General features: G+C 36.4%; 1 protein-coding gene across 2 annotated transcripts in view; it reads left to right on the forward strand.

The window, feature by feature from the left end:
* The first annotated feature begins 6,338 nt into the window (after positions 1-6,338).
* Positions 6,339-19,453, forward strand: part of rorc (RAR-related orphan receptor C) — a 39,133-nt gene continuing 26,018 nt past the window's right edge. For both annotated transcript variants that reach the window (XM_051131693.1, XM_051131694.1), the window contains exon 1: positions 6,339-6,823. In XM_051131693.1, coding sequence (XP_050987650.1) covers positions 6,763-6,823 — 61 coding nt within the window. In that variant the 5' untranslated portion in view covers positions 6,339-6,762. The remainder of the gene's footprint in view (positions 6,824-19,453) is intronic.

Consider the following 19,453-nt stretch of genomic DNA (forward strand, 5'->3'; position numbering starts at 1 on the left):
TTTACTGAAAGGACCATCTCGGTAAAGAAGTGCTTTACACAAAACGATTAGACTTGAAATAAAAACATCTCAGCATGTCATAAAAATGATACATCTTAAGTATTAGAGCTTTTAACGTCTTTCCCTTAAAGCTAGTGCCTCAATTTATGAATGCCACAGTTTGAAGGCCAAATGTACCCTACCTAATTTGTAAAGGATGGGGGAGTCCCATGTTAGACATAGCACAGGAAGTGATGTCAGATTATTTTCCTGTGTGGCAGTTATTGACATGGGAGGCATAACCACCATGATTGACACAATGACTGCAAATCTCACTGCCCTTATTTGTTTAATGGTTTGAGTGGTTTTAGGGATCTCTATCAGAGCTGACACTTAAACTCTGTTCTTTCTGTACAGTCCAGTGATTCTGGCTAGTGTGGTTTTCATCCACTGCACTCAGGATCAAATAGAGCAAAGAAAATGTTGAGAAAACTAAAGTGACCAGCACAGGTGAGTCTAAACTCTACACTCATATCTCTGTGTATATTATGTAAGAAAGAAAATTATGCAATAAGTGTGAAAATAAGCATTAATATGCAACCAGATCTGACTACCCGAAACCACTTTATCCACACACCCATATAGACTCATTACACACTTGCCTGACAGGTTGTCCCCATTAGAGATTTATGCCTAACACACACTTAACTATTTGTTATGTGCTCATCAGTCTGAACATACGCTCTTATTCTAGACACGTTTGCATCGTACACCCCATTAGAGGAAATGCATTGCGGATTTTACCTACTAAACTGAACTTGTACCTTATCTACCTATCTCTATTTTTTTTCTCACACTCTTCCCCTCTTTCACTCCTGCCAGTTCTATTTGTGTCAATAAAACTGGGTTATTTATTTGGAGCATGAAGCTGAAAGCAGCCAAAAATCCACCACAGGCCATGTGCATGTGCACACATCTTTATACACGTGAGTGAGTTCGCAGGTGTGTGTTTGAGGCGGTGTTTGGGGGGGTGTGTGTGTGTGTGTGTGCAATGACCAACTGATTTAACCCAATCTCTGTGAATGAGGTATTTAGAAATGTGCCCATCTAAGCACTGCACCAAATCCTCTCTATTGCACCACTCACACATCTTCCGAAAAAAACTGTGCTTTTTTTAATATAAATAAAAAAGTATTAAAAGTGCTGTAAGCGATTTCTGCTAGAGTGAAGTGTGTAAAATATTCCCACTACCTGACAGTTTATACCTGAACTACAGTTTATAGACTGAAAAACAGCAACATATTTTTATTTAAACAGCAAAATTCATTTTTTATTACTTTTTTATTTTATTATTTGTTTTATTTATTTTATTATTAATTATCAAAATGGCTGAAATTGGTTATATCACATTTATTTATTTGTTTATTTATTTTTTGAGGTTAAAAAATGTGTCTGTAGTTTTAAGAATTACAAAATAATATATTTTTCAGTTGTATGGGAATTTCTTGACTCTCAAATCATAGTTGCTCTCTATATATGAGTCAGTCAATCAACCAATCATTATTAGCCTCAGTATTTTTAATGCATTTATTACGAAAACAAGTGTGAACACTGACATTTCCAAATGACTCCTGTTTTAAGTTGGAATGGCACCGGTAATCTCTATGCACTATAAACCTTGGTTTTCCTTTAGCAGGAAACAGGGAGTATGAATATCCATCGTATCCATATACTTGCATGAAATCCATTTGGTTTGAGTTTCACACTGCTGCATATATTCCAGTAAAGAGAACTGACTGACACCGCAATGTTACGGTAATGAATGACACATTGTCCACATCAGAGAAGTGTACATTCATACGTAGAGAGTTTAAAGTCAGCATCTCTGTGTAAATACTGTCATGCGGTGACTTCATGTGCCTTACTCCCTCATAGGCATGTGAATCTGGAGCTTTACACATATAGATGTTTAATTTTTGTCTCGTTAGCCTCGTTATCTCACATGAATTTCACTTAGATACATAGAAAGAAACATCTAAACCTGCATCTCTGTGGTGGCCCCTGCAGTCTCCCACAGGCCTCTCGCATATGATGTATGTAGGACACAGTCTGAGGTGGGTTTCTATCTATGGAGAGGTGTTGAGTGTCTGGTCAAGTGGGCTTTGCGTGATGGCTTCTGTGGGAACACTTCAACGTAGCACTGCGGGGAGATATTTTCCATGCGTGGTGTTAACGTTCAAACCTGGGTCTGACCAAAATGCCATTTCCATCATCTCACCCTTGCCTTTGTTGAAATCCATTTTATCGGCAGTTCACAAATTTCTGTCAAAACCTAACCTTTACGCTGACGTTGCCGACACATGTTGGCTTTTTATACTGTTGATAATTATGAAAGTAATTAATAAATATAGCAATAAATAACCAACCCTCTACTGGAGGACCCCCTTAAGGTGCAATCACATTTACTGTTGTTTTAACATGGAATGTTTTAATAGGAATTCATGTGATCAGGACATTTGCATGAGGGTGAAAGACTCTCTCATGCAGATTTTGCGTCAGGGTCAAGTTGGATGCGCAAATTTGCTGCATTGACCAACAAAAAGCTGCTTTGTTTCAAAGTGAGTTCTGTGGGCGCTGCGCTTCATACATCGCTATATTACTGATAACAGACAATTGAGCTTTTTTTGTCTGGAGAATTAGGAAAAACATGTTTATAGACTAGACTTGGAGCTTTGAAGGCCCACAAAGAGTATTTCTACTCATGGGAGACACCTGTCGCCAAGATTTTTTCTGAGGGGGATTCCCTAACTCCCTCCACCCCCAGAATGGGATACTGTGCAAGGGGCCCAGCGATACCACAAAATGGGGCACTTGTCGTCATTTGTGATGAAGATTCCTATGGTAATCTCAATTTTGGAGGACCATGACAGTTGATCCTTCGCAAAAACCCACCCTTCTTAGTTACTGTTGCTATGTCCGACAAACAACGCTGCTCTCACACTACACGTCATGTTCTCACGCAGTGAAAAATACATCGTGGAACAAAGAGGAAACTGACAACATGCCGACAGACAAGACAGAGCAGCTTCTGATTTTAAAAAAGGTCTCAGCTATAAAATGTTGTCATTTTTAAAGAAATTCAAACAATAAATACTGTTTTGTGGCTGTTAATGTGTAGTGCCAGATCACTCTATTGCCTTATTAGATTAATTGACACGTGAACCAGTTGTCTTTTCTTCTTTACTTAAAGCATGTAAAAAAACATGAATGTATTTTCAGAACATCAAAACGGATTTTATTTCAACTGCGGAAAACTTTAAGTCCACAAAAGTTAATCCACTCTCCTGTCTGATTTGTTTGTCGAACATTCTGCATTATAATTGGTCAGACTGCCTGTCAATTAAGCTGTTTGCTAAGGGTCAATTTGAAGGCCTGGTCTCTGGATCCATTTACAAGTCTGGACTGGCATTCATGTAATATAGACCAGGGGTGGTGAACTCCAGTCCTGGAGAGCCGCAGCCCTGCAGAGTTCAGCTCCAACCATAATAAAAACTCACCTGCCTGTATCTTTTAAGTAACCCTTCAGACCTTGATTAGCTTGTTCAGTTGTGTTTGACTCTGCAGGACTGGGGCTCTCCAGGATCGACGTTCGCCATCCCTGTTATAGACTTAAAGGGATAAAACAAAACAAGAAGCTGACTATAGTCATTATCTTCCAAAATATAGAGAAAAAATATGATGAAAGTCAATAGTTACCATCAACTTTGGTGCTGTAATTTTAAAAACGTCCATTTCACGTTAAGATGTGAGTGCTATTGAGCAGGTTCTTAAACACCGCTGATTGGCTATAGTGTTAACACGCTCAACAGATATGACTGTGATTGGCTACAATGATCAGCGCTTCACGCTCTTCACCGAGCACTCACACAGAAGCACATGGGAGTGTTTTGAAGCCGCGTCTATCAGGGGATCCCTCTATGAGCAAATATTAGGGGATCCGCTGATAGACGCGGCTCAACAGCACTCAGATCTTAATTGACGTTTTTAAAATTACAGCACCGAATGGTATCGTGGTTGGTACTTTTGACAACACTAGGCCATAAGTTTTGCCTCTTTGTTGAAACCTGCAACTGCAGTTATTTGCGAAATAATCTCCATTACATGGGTTGTGCATTGGCACGGCTCCAGTGTGGATGAATCTAATGTCTTGAGGTGTGTGGCGGTCAGTCACCTCACCGGTGTGGGTACTGTACTTCAGAATTACATATTCTAGCCTACGCCTTGGAATATACGAGCCAAATAAGAGTTTTCATCGGATATTGTCATCAGATATTGAACCATTGGATACTGAACCAGTAAGTAACAAATCTGCCACTTTTGTTCTGACCAACTGAGGAAAAAATACAATAAATCGCGCTACCAGTGGTGATTAAATCTGATGATTGTTTAGCTCATATCACATTAAACCATGCAAATTATTATTCTTGTTATACATTTGTTCTCAAATTGTTAACGTTAACAATATCAGCATTGCGTGACTAGGTGTATATTGTGTGTATTAGCGTGTAGATTTCAGTTTCTGTACAGCCTAATCTCCAATTGTCATACCATTCAAATTTCATATAAAGACATTCTTGTAACCCAAAAAGCAAATTATTTTCTTTAGAACTGATTCTCTTTAAAATACAGAACTTGTGTAAGCCCACGTATATGTAATTAGAAGCACATTTAAAACTGGAATATAATTTAATTTCAGTCACATATGCTTCATTAAGACATAATCCTTTCTAGATTACAATCCACCACCAAAATGATGAATTTAATTATTCCAGCTGCAGTGAGAAAAGGCTATTATCCGCCACCTGCAGGATCCTCATATGCGATATAGCCTACTACCCAGGATGCTTTCCCTGATAGCACACGTATATCTTGGAGACATCTATGTGACATCTGCAAGATGTATTTTTTAGATTGTTTGCTCATCTGCAATACGTCTATAAGACGTTTCCTATCAGATGTCTATTAGATGCTGTGTACAAACATCTGACAGACATCTGTAAGATGTCAGTTTTACATACATTCTAAATCATAAACATCTTAAAGGTATCTAATAGACATCACAGATGAGCAAACCATCTAAAAATCTGTCTTGCGGATGTAAATGCATGATGTACGTGTGCTATCCAGGTTCTTTATGTTTACAGACGTGACATAACCCTGACAGCACACGTAAATCTTGGAGACAGATGTTTGATCTCTGCATTTACATCTGCAAGGCGGATTTTGTAGATTGTTTGCTCATCTGCGATGTCTGTTAGATCCCTTTAAGATGTTTATGATTTAGAATGTATGTAAAACTGACATCTTACAGATGTCTGTTAGATGTTTGCACACAGCACATGCTTTCCAGATCAAATGATCTTTAACAAACATCTTGCAGACATAAGTGTGATATCTGGGAATGACATGGCGGCATGCTCGCGTTTCCCGCATACAGTTGTGAATCGGATAAAGTAAGGAGATCGTTTTGAACACTGGCTGGTTATGCACTTGGTCAAAAATGGATTTCGGATGATTTTTGACCAAAAAAAGTTATGGACTGCAGCTTTAAAATAATACATTAATATGGCAAGACACACCAGTTTGCAATATCAAGCAGCAAAACAAGCTGTTTTGCACAGCTAAAAATAGCTGGAGACCAGAAGCCAAACCCATAAACTGTACAAATGGCTACGCCCGCTCTCACGCCAAAAATAAAGGTGGATAATATATTAATACCAGTAATGTGGACTCTACTGTACATTTGTATGCCTTAAATTCATAAATAGTTTTAGGGAAAGTGGATGAGGATTAGAGTGTGCACAAATATCATCAATATTTATTCGCTGATTACCAGTTGAACACGTTATGGTGTGTGGACACACTAACATAGTCGCCTCATGTCATCCGGTGGCAGTTCAGTGCTGAATTCACATTACATAACAGGCACTGAAGGATTATTGGCCTTGTGCCTTAAACCAATGAAGCTCCAATGTTCCTAAAAGAAAAAGAAGAAACATTACACACAGAAAAATTGTAGAGTTACATTAAAAAGTTTAATTAATAATTAATCCACTTTTTTTTGTAGCTACTGTATATAAAATGATATGAGAACAGAATTTTAGCAAAAAAAAGGTGTCTTGTATTGCAGTTTCATGTTATTATACATATAAATAATGCACTTAAAATTAAAATGGACTGGAAAGAAAGCCTCATAAACTGCTCTTCAGTATCCCGTTGAAAGCATTATCCTCGCGCTTCCCGCGCCTATTACATAATGATTGATGACATAACACCGTACTGGCTCGGGACAGCGCGAGTCATTGCGCGCGCCAGTGGCCACTCGGTCGATTTATCCAACAAGTGCCCGTCCGTTTTTCTCTTTCTCCAACCTTCTCCGGCACAGCTCAACGATTTTTCTTTCTCTTTGAAATGTCAATTACGCATGTTAGTTTCATTCAAACGACAGCGGAGTGGAGGAACGTGTTGACATAAACCTTGCTTGTTTATTGACCGGACGAGCCAACTTTTAGGGAATAATTGAACATGGCGATGTGCTTGTTAAAACGTTTGCGGCGTCCCGGTCGTTAAAGTGTCATCAGTTGTCATTTTTCCTTCAGTTTTCTTTGTTTTACGTTTGATTTAAGTTTAATACGTTTAGTCTGTTTTTGTTTCGTATAATTAAAAACACTTATCACAACGGTAAAGAGGTGTGTCGGCGGAGAGAGTTTTGACAGGAAAGTAATGGAAAATGATGAGCCCGCATCGCCGGACCCGAACCATGACAACACTCAGAGTAAAAGAGGTAAGCGTGTCCTTCGTTAACCCATTGCATACCTCAATGCCGCATTAGTAGGAAATCATCTCAGTACGTGTGCGTGTGTGTGAGAGAGAGAGAGAGAAAGAGTGAGAGAGTTTCACACATTTGTGAAACGTGGAACAAACTCACACGCATTCAGAGATTTGAGACCAGTGGCACTCTAAAAATACTCCCCTTATGTGACTGAAGTGCCTGTCTGTGCGCCAGCAGTCCTACACTTACCCACAGCGCTTGTGCCAAGCCTGTGCCACGCGAGCCAGCCAAACCACAACTCTTTGACTTCTGTCACTTCTCCTCTCCTTCTGATCCAGCGTGCATTCAAAAGAGTGTGTTGTGCTGTCTTATCTATTCTTGTAGAACGTGCAGTGTCACTTTCAGTCATCAGCAGCAGCAGTGTTGAGTGTAAAAGTATATTTTACGGTGCTGTTGTCACTTTTGGGAGTTGAGCTCTTTGGTGTAACTAAAAAATCTATTTTATTCTATTCTAAATTCTATGTACATTTTTTGTACAAGTTTTTTTTAGTGCCGTTATTGATTCAATTAAGAACCATTAACAGTCATGGAATCCTTCCAAAGTTTTGTTTATAGTGCAAAAATGTTCTTTATATTAGTGGTGTTCTTTACTTTGTTGTTTTTTAAATGGTTACCAGTTCTGAAGGTTCCAAATGAAACTACCAGTGAAAAGTTTTTGAACATTTTTAATAGGACTGCACGATTAGGACAGAAATCATAATTGTGGATTATTCCCTTGAAATTGCAATTGCGATTATTAATTACGATTATCACAATTTATATTTAATGATGTTTTGAATAGCTTTGTATCATTGTTTGATGCAACTGCATACCATGTTTTTTATATGTAGTTTCTTCTTTAAATATAAAAAATGTAAAAATGTAAAAATTAAAACAATGAGAAAAAAAAACCCTTAAGATAACCTGTAGGAAAAATACACACACTCTTTCTCTCTCACACACACATCTTAAGAAAGCAGAATAAAGTAAGTGGATTTGTTTTTTTTTTTTTTTGTAATTGTGCCTTTAAAAGATTACATAATAATGGCATCTGTAATTGTAATCACGATTAGAAATTTGATTCATTGTGCAGCCCTAATTGTTTTTTAAGTCTCGTCTGCTCACCAAGCCTGCATTTATTTGATCCAAACAGCAAAAACAGTAATATTGTGAAGTATTTTTACTATTTTTTAAATATCTTTTTTTGTATTTGAATATATTTTAAAATGTAATTTATTCTTGTGATTTCAAAGCTGGATTTTTAGCATGATTACTCCAGTCACATGATCTTTCAGAAATCATTTATTATTATTATTGTTATGTTGAAAACAGCTTTTCAGATTACTTTGATGAATAGAAAGTTCAGAAAAACAACAGTTATCTGAAATAGAAATCTTTTGTAACACTATACATGTCTTTATAATCACTTTCTGATGAGTTTAAAGCATCCTTGCTAAATAAAAGTAAAAATCAAAAAACAAAACAAAACAAAACAAAAAAAATATTTACCCCGCAAGCTTTTGAATGGTATAGTGTATAATGTTGCAAACGCTTTTTATTTCAGATAAATGCTGATCTTTGGATCTTTCTATTCATCAAAGAATCCTGAAAGCAATGTCCTCAATAGTTTTAAATATTGATGATGATGATGATAATAATAATAATAATAATAGGTGTTTTTGTTAAACAGCAAATCAGCATATTAGAATGAATTAGAATGATTTCTGAAGGATCATGTGACACTGAACATGAGTAATGATGGTGAAAATTTAGGTTTGACCACAGGAATAAATTACATATTAAAATCTATTCAAATAGAAAATGGTTATTTTAAATAGTGAAAATATTTCAAAATTTTACTGTTTTTGCTGTACTTTGGATCAAATAAATGCAGGTTGGTGAGCAGAAGAGAAGAGATTTCTTACTGTTCAAAAACTTTTGACTGGTAGTGTGTGTGTGTGTGTGTGTATATATATATATATATATATATATATGGACATTAACTCTGTGCGAGGATCGTAGATTCACTTGTTTCTCAAAGAGAAGGAGGAAACAAAAAGTCAGGGAAATAAAAGAGAAAAAGAGTAAAGGAAAGTGATACCCATTGACCAAGTAGCACAGAGATAAGACTATACTTTAGTTACTGAAATGAAATTCCCTCAAGGGTGTCTTATTAGGATCTTGCAACCCAGTAGGTCTCTTTAGGGCCTTAGTCAACTGAAAGAGTATTGCTTTAATTGGAAACCGATGTATTAGGTTATCTGAAGTTGAACTTCTGACTATTTCACTCTTACGACATTCTTTGGCTGAGATCAATTTGTTCAGTGACCTTTTTCTGTGTAAACTGGAAGGTAACCCAGACATGTAGTGTGTTAACCATTGACCACTTTCATGCAATACGTGTTCAGATAAAACGTTACGTGGGAAGTGGGTTGTTTGATTAAATAATTATTTTAAATAATACCAAATAATCAGTTCTTAGTTTTTAATGTCGTTATTCAGTCTAAATGGTATGAAAAGTTGCTGCACTTTAATATATTGTATTATTCAAGATTTCTTGCTCAGTGTTGTGTTTCATATAACAGCATTTGTAATATTTAAAAAAAAAAAAAAAAAAAAAAAAAAAAAACATTCTCTTTGGTTTAACATTGATGATGACTTCTCAGTCAATGCTTACACAAACACTAAATATAAGATATGTTATACATTGTAACAAACAGAAACACATATCTATATCTCAAGAATATATAAACCCTGTCATACCCTTCTGCCCTCTCGCTCATGCCTCTGTTCTTGTCTTATCAGTGTCACTCTCTTCTTGCAGCCCTCTTCTAAACATATTTATCCCCGTTCTCACACTTCCCTTATCTGACACTCCTTTTCTGCTCTTCTCACTGTATCATCTAAACATACTTTCCCTCTGTTTTGAACTCCTCCACATTTACTTTCTGTACCGTTCTGTCTGCTTCTGTTCTTTGATGAGCTCCCACTCACACCTGTGTACTTGCATCTCATATCTCTCATGTACATCACATAAGCCTAACTTTCCCATTCTGAGTCAACATCTCATCCCTGTGTTTACCTGTGCACACACTACTGCTTGTCATCATCTTTATATTTTCAGTCACAGGCCTTTACACTTTTAAAATCAAAGATTCTTTTTAGTTTCTTATCAAGAATGTTTTTTTATTTTGCATTTTTTGTTTCTAAATTGGTTAAATTGATCTTTGGACATTTATTGCAGCTTCTTCAGAGAATAGGTTAAGATTTCCTGGGTTCTTTAAAGGAATGTTCTGGGTCAGTACAAGTTAAGATCTATAAACTGTGTTTGTGAATTAAGACAATAGTTTCAACTCTTTCTTTGGAGAAGAAAACCCATGTGATACCCTTACAATGGAAATACATGGGACAAGTCTTTGGATTTACATTAATACAGCTAAACTGCCTGCTGTTCTTCAGAAAAACCCTTCAGGTCCCACAAATTCTTTGATTTTTCAGCATTTTTGTGTAGTTGAACCCTTTCCAAAAATGACTGTATGATTTTGAGATCTTTTCACACTGGGGACAACTGACTCATATGCAACTATTACAGAAGGTTCAAACGCTCACTGATGCTCCAGAATTTAAAAACAATGCAGGGGGTGAAAACGTTTTGAATTAGAAGATCAGGGTAAATGTAATTTATTTTGTCTTCTGGGAAACATCTTCTGTACAGTATCTTCTGTAGCTTCTGAAGGGCAGTACTAAATGAAAAAAAAAAAAAGATATTTAGGCAAAATAAGGAAAATTTACACATTTTCATTCTGTTCAAAAGTTTTCACCCACCCCAGCTCTTAATGCATTGTTTTTCCTTCTGGAGCATCAGTGAGTGTTTGAACTTTCTGTAATAGTTGCATATGAGTCCCTCAGTTGTATCTATACACAGTCAGAAAATAAACACACCACTGGTCTCCTGACATTTTCTTAATGTTTTAAGAAACTCCAATTTCATGAGCAGAATTAGGGCGTGTGTAAACATTACTTGGGGTTTCACCACCTGGAGTCCTTTTAGTTTTTTATGTCACATCCACAATTTTCCGTTACCGAATGCAAGAATCTCATTCTGATGATTACCACCTTAAGACTCATTTCTCATTTAGTGTTTTCTCTCTCTATTCTCTGTAACTTACCCTCTCATCACCTTGCCAGAAATACTGTAAATACTTTTGTGTAGTACGAATGGACATAATCTGGATTAAAGGAAAGATTAGTGTTTAGTGAGTGTCTTCGGATTCCTGATCTATTTCCAGAAGCCGATTGGCTAATTTGAGATCCAAAAGCTGACCTCCACTACCCCACTACACGGAAAACCCGCTTTCACACACACAAACCTCTCATAGAGATTCACACACATTGCAACACTCTTTCATTTTTTCCTCCCATGCTAATATGTCAATACGTTGATTACGAAAACAGAGGCAGTGACATTTGACTAAACATAGGGGAGATTTTATACAGGTGGGAGTGAGAAAGAACTTTAAAGACTGAACAGAGGAAGAGATATGTGCGAGACAAAAGGAAACCACAAAGTAATGAAACACTCAACGACAATATGGCATGTGTTACCTTACAGCGGTTTGTGACTCTACATAGATGAGGCAAATCTTGAGACTCATGATAATGTCAATGCTTGTCAACTGAAAACTGAAATAACTTTGATGCTCTGTGTTGTATCGTTACAGTTAGTCATGTACATTCATTTTCATTCACACTTTTTAGAAGTTAGTTTTTCAGGATGGGTCAGTTTTCCGTTGTTGACTTGTTGATTTCTCTTGTATAGCGACAGGGGTCCTCAGAGACTTCTTGTTATGGAAAAATGGAGGACAACTGCCACCTCACAGATCATGTTTCCAGCAGCTTAACACCCTGCAGCTCTTGAAGGGTTACCCATTGAAGCTAAGCAGGGTTAAGCCTGGTAGTACATGGATTGGTGACCTCTTATATCATTGCACAAGCAGTTGGCTGTTTGTAGTCTGCCCCATTGTAAAAATTTCTAAAACTGCTAAAACAGTGCTAAAACCCTGCCCCCTATTGAAATTCCCATAATTTACCAGTGAGCACCTGCTCTAAGCTCTGTACTTCTTCTTCTGAAATATTTTCAAGTCTTTCTCAGTCAGGACGAGCTCATATTTTAAGCATAGCTGTGCTTCTTATGACAGCTAAGGCCCTGATCAGACAGAATGCGTTTTTGCAGTGAGAGGCGCCTTTTTGAATTGTTTTCTATTGGCAGTGAGCGTTATGCACGCTTTTTATGCACTACAGGCGCCTCGCGTTTTAACTGATTGCTGCGCCTCGCGTTTTTGCTGGAGCGCTCTGAGCGCCTGAAGTTTAAAAAAAGCAACTCTGAGCAGAAAAACACCCAATGTTATCACGTTTTTTTCCATTGTCCAGTCGAATGAATGGAAAGGCGGGCCGTTTGTTGTGGTGACGAAAGTTTACCGTTGCTTAAAAAGTCCGGAGATTGCAGTGATGGAGCAGAAACATTTGGTGTCTATTGCGGGTTACCCGGAGCTGTATTTTTTAAGGTTTTTGCTAATATGACAGTTTACTTAACAGCAAAACCCAAAGGTTTTAGAATGTTTGCGCTATAATCCTTTGATTAGACTGACAGGACTGCTGATTTGATGGTTGCCTAGCAACATAAAAAAAACGCAATGCACTGCTCTTTTTTTAAAAGTCACCAAAAAGGCAGTGCGGTGTGCCTCGCGTTTTCAGACCTAAAAAACGCGTTCGGTGTGATTGGGGCCTAAGTTAGGGCCCAATGATTTCCGCAATATGGAATCACAGAATACAGTCATAAAAATGGAATATACCGCATAACACGGAATGTCACGGAATGTGCTGAATTTTAGATAAATAAATCAAAACTAGATCAGTACACTTAATTCAAATGTGTGTCCGTGAATATTAAGCTCCAAAAATACTATTTAAATGTGAATCGTGCATGTTCTGCATGTCTCTATGTGAATGAATGGTGCAGACGTGCAGTTTCATTTACTATACACATACTGAAGCATGGGTGATGCTCACTGTGTTTTCAGCCTCTGCCACATCAATATATGAGTACATGAACTAAGGCTGGGCGATTTTATTGATTAATTTAAATGTAATGTTTTGCCACAATTTTATTTTTAGAAATCAAGGAATCACGGTTTTGAATAGACATGTTACAAAGTGTTAGAATTGGACACTTTTGACAATATGCCAATGATAACAATAAAGAGAAAAGAATGATCCAACCATATGTAGGTGCACGTAATTAACTGCTCATGTCTGATGCGCTCACATCGCTAGGCGCCATTCACACAGAATGTGCTTTCGTGTTGACAAAGATGTGACGTGGGCAGTGGAATAGGAAAACATGAAGGAAGATGGGAGTGAACTTCGCCACGTTTTTAGAATGCTGTTCATTCTAAAAGATGCTGCAAGAGACACGAGTGCTACAGTCAAACGTGTCCATACATAGAAAAAACAATGGAAAAGCAGTGCAATCTAATAAAAAAGCTATAAAGATCTACTATTGTATGTCTGATATTTCATGTTTGCATCGTGATGACAGGCTGAAAGCTGATGTTCATTGTTTTCACAAAACATTTATATTTAATAATAGTCTACTGGTGATATACCATCAGTCATTTTGAATTTGAATTACCTTGACTTTTGAGGTTTTTTTTTTTTTTTAATTTCCCCTGTATTATTTCTGAACATATAATATGTATAAGACGTGTTTGTACAAGATGTTGTTGTAGTTCATGCATCTTTTCTGCAAAGATATTTAACAAGTGATTTGTTTAACATTTACATCATGTTGACAACTTCATGTGTGGCGCACTTGGAATAGAATTTTCTGTACCTAGAGGGTTAACAAAGAAAAAGTAACTATCATGTTGTAGTTACATTTTCAAGTTGACTAGTTAAAAAATCGTAAATTTTTTAATCGTCAATCGTTTTGAAAAAAATTATACTGTAATTTATGCCATATTGCCCTGCCCTAGCATAAACACATAAACATCATCTCTAGAACTGCTTGAAAGTCACTTCATGAGCATTTTACAGTTTATTGTGAGAAAAACTATCATCTTATCAAATACAAACAGAAACTTAAAGGCCTTCACAGCAACCCATCAAAATGAAAGCTTGGTTGAACTGGAAGAAACTGTGACAGAAATATATTACTTAATGTAGTGATAGTACTACCACTACTAATAAAATAAAATAAATAATAAAATATAATTTTTTTAAGGAATATTTAACGGAAAAAAATATTCACTAGAATTTATTTACCACAAAAAAAAAATGTAAACATAGAAAGTGTTTGTAGAAAAAAATTACATAAATTGTGTACGTTTCATGGTTTCAATTAATTAGACATGCTTTCTGATTATATTTTTTAATTTAACTGTTAAAACAGAGTCTAGAAAAATTAAAACGGGAAAAACGGAATTTGAGAAAAAATAATTCTTCATAGGGGCTTCAACTATGTAAGATGCACACACAGTAAACAAAATGAATAATGATCAGCTGTGATGGCATACAGCAATAATCAAGGTCCTTCCTAGTGCCTAAATTTGTTTCGTCGTATACTGATTCTTGCCATATACTCTTAAAAATGAAGCCTCCAAAAGGGTGTTTTCACAGTGATGCCATAGAAGAACCATTTGCGCTTCCCCAAAGAACCTTTCAATTAACAGTTACTAAAAGAACCAATTTTTAATTGAAAAATAACTGTTTCCACTATGAAGAACCTTTTTGCGTAATGGAAAGATTTCAAGGATGTTTAAGGTTTTTCATTTAACCACCAATGCCAATAAAGAACCTGCATTTATAAGCGTGTAGAGGCGTTAGAGAAGTCAACAGGGGCCCTGTGGTCTGTGTGGGTAATAGTAGTAATGGGGACACTCTACTTTTTCTAGGACATTATGGGTGCATTGCATCATCCAGGTGGTTGAGGAGATTCCCACAACTTGTGCTTCATGTGAAAGTAGATGAAAACCTCTATGCAAATGCATGGACACATTCATTTTGTCACTAAGAGTGATTGACCATTTACCGTACTTCTTTGTGTCCAGCCAGTCTTCAGAGGTGCGTGTGTTGCAAATGGAATCCCTTTGGTCATTCTAAAGTTTGATGGGAATCTTTTGCCAGGGCCAGTGTGAGAAGGGTCTGGCTGCAGACATGCACTTGCATTTTCAGACTTGCACAGACTTAGACAAATGCACTTCCGCAAGTGAAGTCACTTGCAGTCTGTTTTATTTTTATTTTACTTTTTTATTATTTGTTTAAATTAATCTCTCAACATTTTACGACAGTATCCAGGTGGTGAAGACAAGAAAAAATAAACTAAATTACAATGTCGCTTGCAATCGCCACTTGCACTTTCAGCTACCTACGACAGCACTTGCAATCCAAAAATCGTGCATGTTGCCAATGGAGACAAGATGCTGTGGTGGTTAAACGATTAAAACTAATTTAATAGCATAACATACAGGGTCCTGCAAGTCATCTGTAGGAGATGAAGACAAGACCCGCAAATCCGTGGCCACAGAACAGCAGAATATGAACGCAATGCACAAAATCTCACATTAAGCGTTTTTCTTCCCATAGAAAACCATTAACACTTGATATGGCTTAATGTATTAATATACATTAAGTGCCATTAAAAGATCAAATTTGTTATATAGTTATTAATTTAATGTACTTCAAGGCAAGCATATGGAAGACAAACGTTCCCTTTTATACTCGCCCAGCAAATGCTTAATGTGGCAGAATGGACTAAGATGACAAAGACCAACTTCTTGTTGACAAACTATACCAGCAGATATGAAAGACCCTAAAGCAGATATGAAAGACCCTAAAGAATCATATTAACTTGTGGAAAATGGGCATCCGATGACCCCTTTAAATTAGTTTTAACAAATTAATTGTTTAACCATCAAAGCTTCTTGTCTCCATTGGCAACGCGCACGATTTGTGTGGATTGCAAGTGACGTCGCAGGTAGCAGAGAGTGCAAGTGGCAATTGCGAGTGACATTGTAATTTAGTTTCTTTTTCTTGTCTTCACCACCTGGCTACTGTTGTAAAATGTTGAGAGATTCAATTAAAAAAATAATAAATAAATAAAATAAAATAAAAAAGACTGCAAGTAACCTCACTTGCGGAAGTGCAGTTGTCTGAGAGTGCTGCTTTGAGAGTGCAAGTCTAAAAATGCAAGTGCATGTCTGCAGCCAGACCGTATTGGCTGGTTTTGCTACTGTAAGTCAGTACTGAAACTAAAAAAAAATGTAACAGTAGGTGCTGCTTTCAAACATTTGCATTGAGCACTGCAGCCAATAATAGACACTCATGTCACGAGCATGAGTACAGTGGCCAATCAGATGTTTAAGTTAGTCAGAATCCCCTCCACACCTATCAAAGCGGATGTTTTTCTTCAGCGTGAGTTCATCGACTAAGTACTGCACGCTCACAAATCCTTTCATTATTACAAACACAGTGGTTGACACAGTGATCATCATAGCAGTGGCCGGGATAAAAATTCTGATGTTAAAGTATATCTGTGTATTAAATCTTGTGTATAAGTGCAGATTTTAAAAGCAGTGTTATGTTGGTTTAATGCATTATTTACTTAACATAATAATTTTTTTTTTTTTACATTTTTATTTTCAAATTAAGTTTAGTTTAGGCAATGATTCCAAAACTGTTACAGTTTTAATTTATGTTATTTAACTTTATTTTATTTTATTTTTGGGGGGGTTTAAAATGCTGTAGTTTTGCATTTGCTGTCTGTTCATGCACAGTTCTCCCCTATTCCTCCATATTATGAGTCTTATTGTCTGGGATTATTGCTTTCACAAGTAGTTCCAGGTGAAATCACATGAAAAGCTTTAACTGCAAAGAGACAGAATGCAATTACAAAATCATGTTGGAATAGGAAAAAAATACTGTTGATAAGTGGACAAACATCTCAGTTAAATTCAGTATGGTTTCTTTTTGTAGCCCTAAAAGAGCAGATTACTTATTGTAGATATTGTAGCTGTCACCTGACAAGTGTTGTTTAGTGCAAGCAAGACGGATGATAGGTTTATGTCAGGCGCTGATAACAGAGGCCCACATGTCAGTTTGCTCTATCTGTTTTTTTTTTTTTTAGAGCCTAGACTGTTGCTTTGTTGTTTTAATGACTTCATTTGCTAATATGTGTTCATATTTGTACATTTTAACTCAGGCACTAAATCTCTCTCTTTCTTTCTCTGTCCTGTAATAGCTGGATGATCAGGTAATTGTGCTAGTTGGCCAGAATGGAGTGATAAGTAGTGTAATCAGGGCTTGGCTGTGCTATTCAGCTGCATTTAGATCTGTTACGATAGTGCCTTAAATCACCCTGATCATTTAGGTACCACAGAGAATCCTTTAATCTGCGATCAAACGAGGAACATCGCTGGTCTTTTACACCTAACACGCTTAAAAATGCATCAATTGATATGTAGAATTTGAAAATATCCACAGAATTGAGCATCCCATTGACTGAAAACTCATACCGAAAGCATCACTGGTCATTTTTTTGCTATTAGGCAAACCGTGAGACGGAGTTGTGAAATACCTGCTTTGAGAGTCTTTGTTTCCGAGTGCGTCTGCAAGTCGCCACGCACCTATTTGTGTGTGTTCCGCTACATAAGCAAAAGTGACTTTTTCAAAAAGCCACAAAGCCCTTCAAAGAGGGAGAGAAAGAGTGAGAGAGACAGCCGTAGCGAGAGACAGACAGAGAAAGTAAGAGAGAGAGAGGTGAAGTGTTCTTCCCAGTGATGCTTATCATACCTGCCCTGTGTCTTCAGACAGACACACTGCTAAAAATACCCGTCGGAAACGGCCAACACAGCATCAAATCTGAACTTTCTCAAAGTGTGGTCAAACGTCAGACAACGGAGATTGCTGTTTGTGCTCGTGTGTGGGCTGGGATGGGGGTTAAGGGGGGCTTTTCATGTGAATGATAATGTGCTTTCATGCCAATAAAAGCATGCAAGTGTGTTTGTGTACATGTGTTAGCGTATACACACGCATACATTTTAAAGTGTTAGTTGTTTAGTATGTGTAGGTGTGTGAATAACCTGAACCTTTCCATGAATGGGGTTCTAACTAAGCCATGGTTCTCTTTAAAAATGTTGAGTTTTCTTCAACAAGTGTTTAAACGATATGCTTAAAAATGTTAATATGAACACAAAATAAGATGTTTTGTAGAATGTGGGTTGCTGGTAGATTAAATAAACCCACTTCCATAGTAATTTTTTCCATATGGGAGTTTGGTCACTAACCAAAAAAAAAAAAAAAAAAAAAAAAAAAAAAAAAAAAAAATATATATATATATATATATATATATATATATATATTATGTTCCATGGAAGACAGAAACTCATACAAGTTTGAAACAATGGCTAAATGCCTAAATGTGGTTTAAAAACCTGATATGTGTGATGTTATTTTTAACAATGTACTCCAAATAAATACCAAAATTAAAAAATAAAATAAGAAATTCAAAACAGGTAACCGGTTGCTCATTTACTGTAAATTAAGCTAGTCAGTTTGGTTTGTAGTTATTAGGGGTGTAATGATATCAAAATCTCACAATACAATAATATCTTGATATGAAGTCCATGTTTATGATATTTATTGCAATATTTGAAAGGAAAAGACAAATTAAGTCTTGGAAAAAAAAGAATATTTTGTACATTTTAAAGTTAAATTATTCTATCTAATGCACTTTGAGAGTTCAAAATTAAGAGCTCCAACCCTTGTTCTTAACTAAGAAAATTTAAGTAGTCAGTTAATTGACTTGTGCCTGAACTTTAACCCTCTTTTTATTTGTAATATACTGTCTCAGTCTAAACTGGTGTTTCACACTGGTGTTTTAGGAAGCCAAACAAATTTGAATATAATAATAATAATAAAAACAACACTTTTATATTATTGTTATTTCTATGACAGTAATAGCCATATATTGTAAAGCAATTGCACTGTAAAATAAATTAAAATTAATATTTCGTAGGTATATTATTTTGCTTTACACCACAGCAGGTGGAGATATTTTGAATTTGGACTTCAGTTACCTATTTAAACTGCTAGCTGTCAGCAATTCATACTGCACTTTTATTTTAACGGAAAACTTAAGTAAAAACATGCTTACAAAAACACGTCTCAAATCTAGTGAAATGCTGTAATCTGCACTTCAACTGATGGTGTTGCGTTGCCAAACGTGCACTAAATCCACAGCACATGCACTGAATGAGTCGTTCTGAGGCGCAGAAAAAAACAGATCACAAGCTGATCACCAGAACGAAGTGTGTAATTTGCTTTCAAATGCACAGCGAATACAGACTTGATGAAGGTATTAAAACATATTGTGCTCTTGGTTTTAATGTGTTTGATGATACCAAAGCATACTGGCCTGAAACACAACTTTAAAGACTTTTTATGTTAGAATAAGAAGTTTAAATATATTTTAAAAACTACAGTTTTTGCCCGAAAGAGCTATCGTTTCATATTGTCATGTGACCACAATGATATCTAGACAGGTTT

This window comes from Labeo rohita, chromosome 16 (assembly GCF_022985175.1).
Source record: "Labeo rohita strain BAU-BD-2019 chromosome 16, IGBB_LRoh.1.0, whole genome shotgun sequence".
NCBI lineage: Eukaryota > Metazoa > Chordata > Actinopteri > Cypriniformes > Cyprinidae > Labeo > Labeo rohita.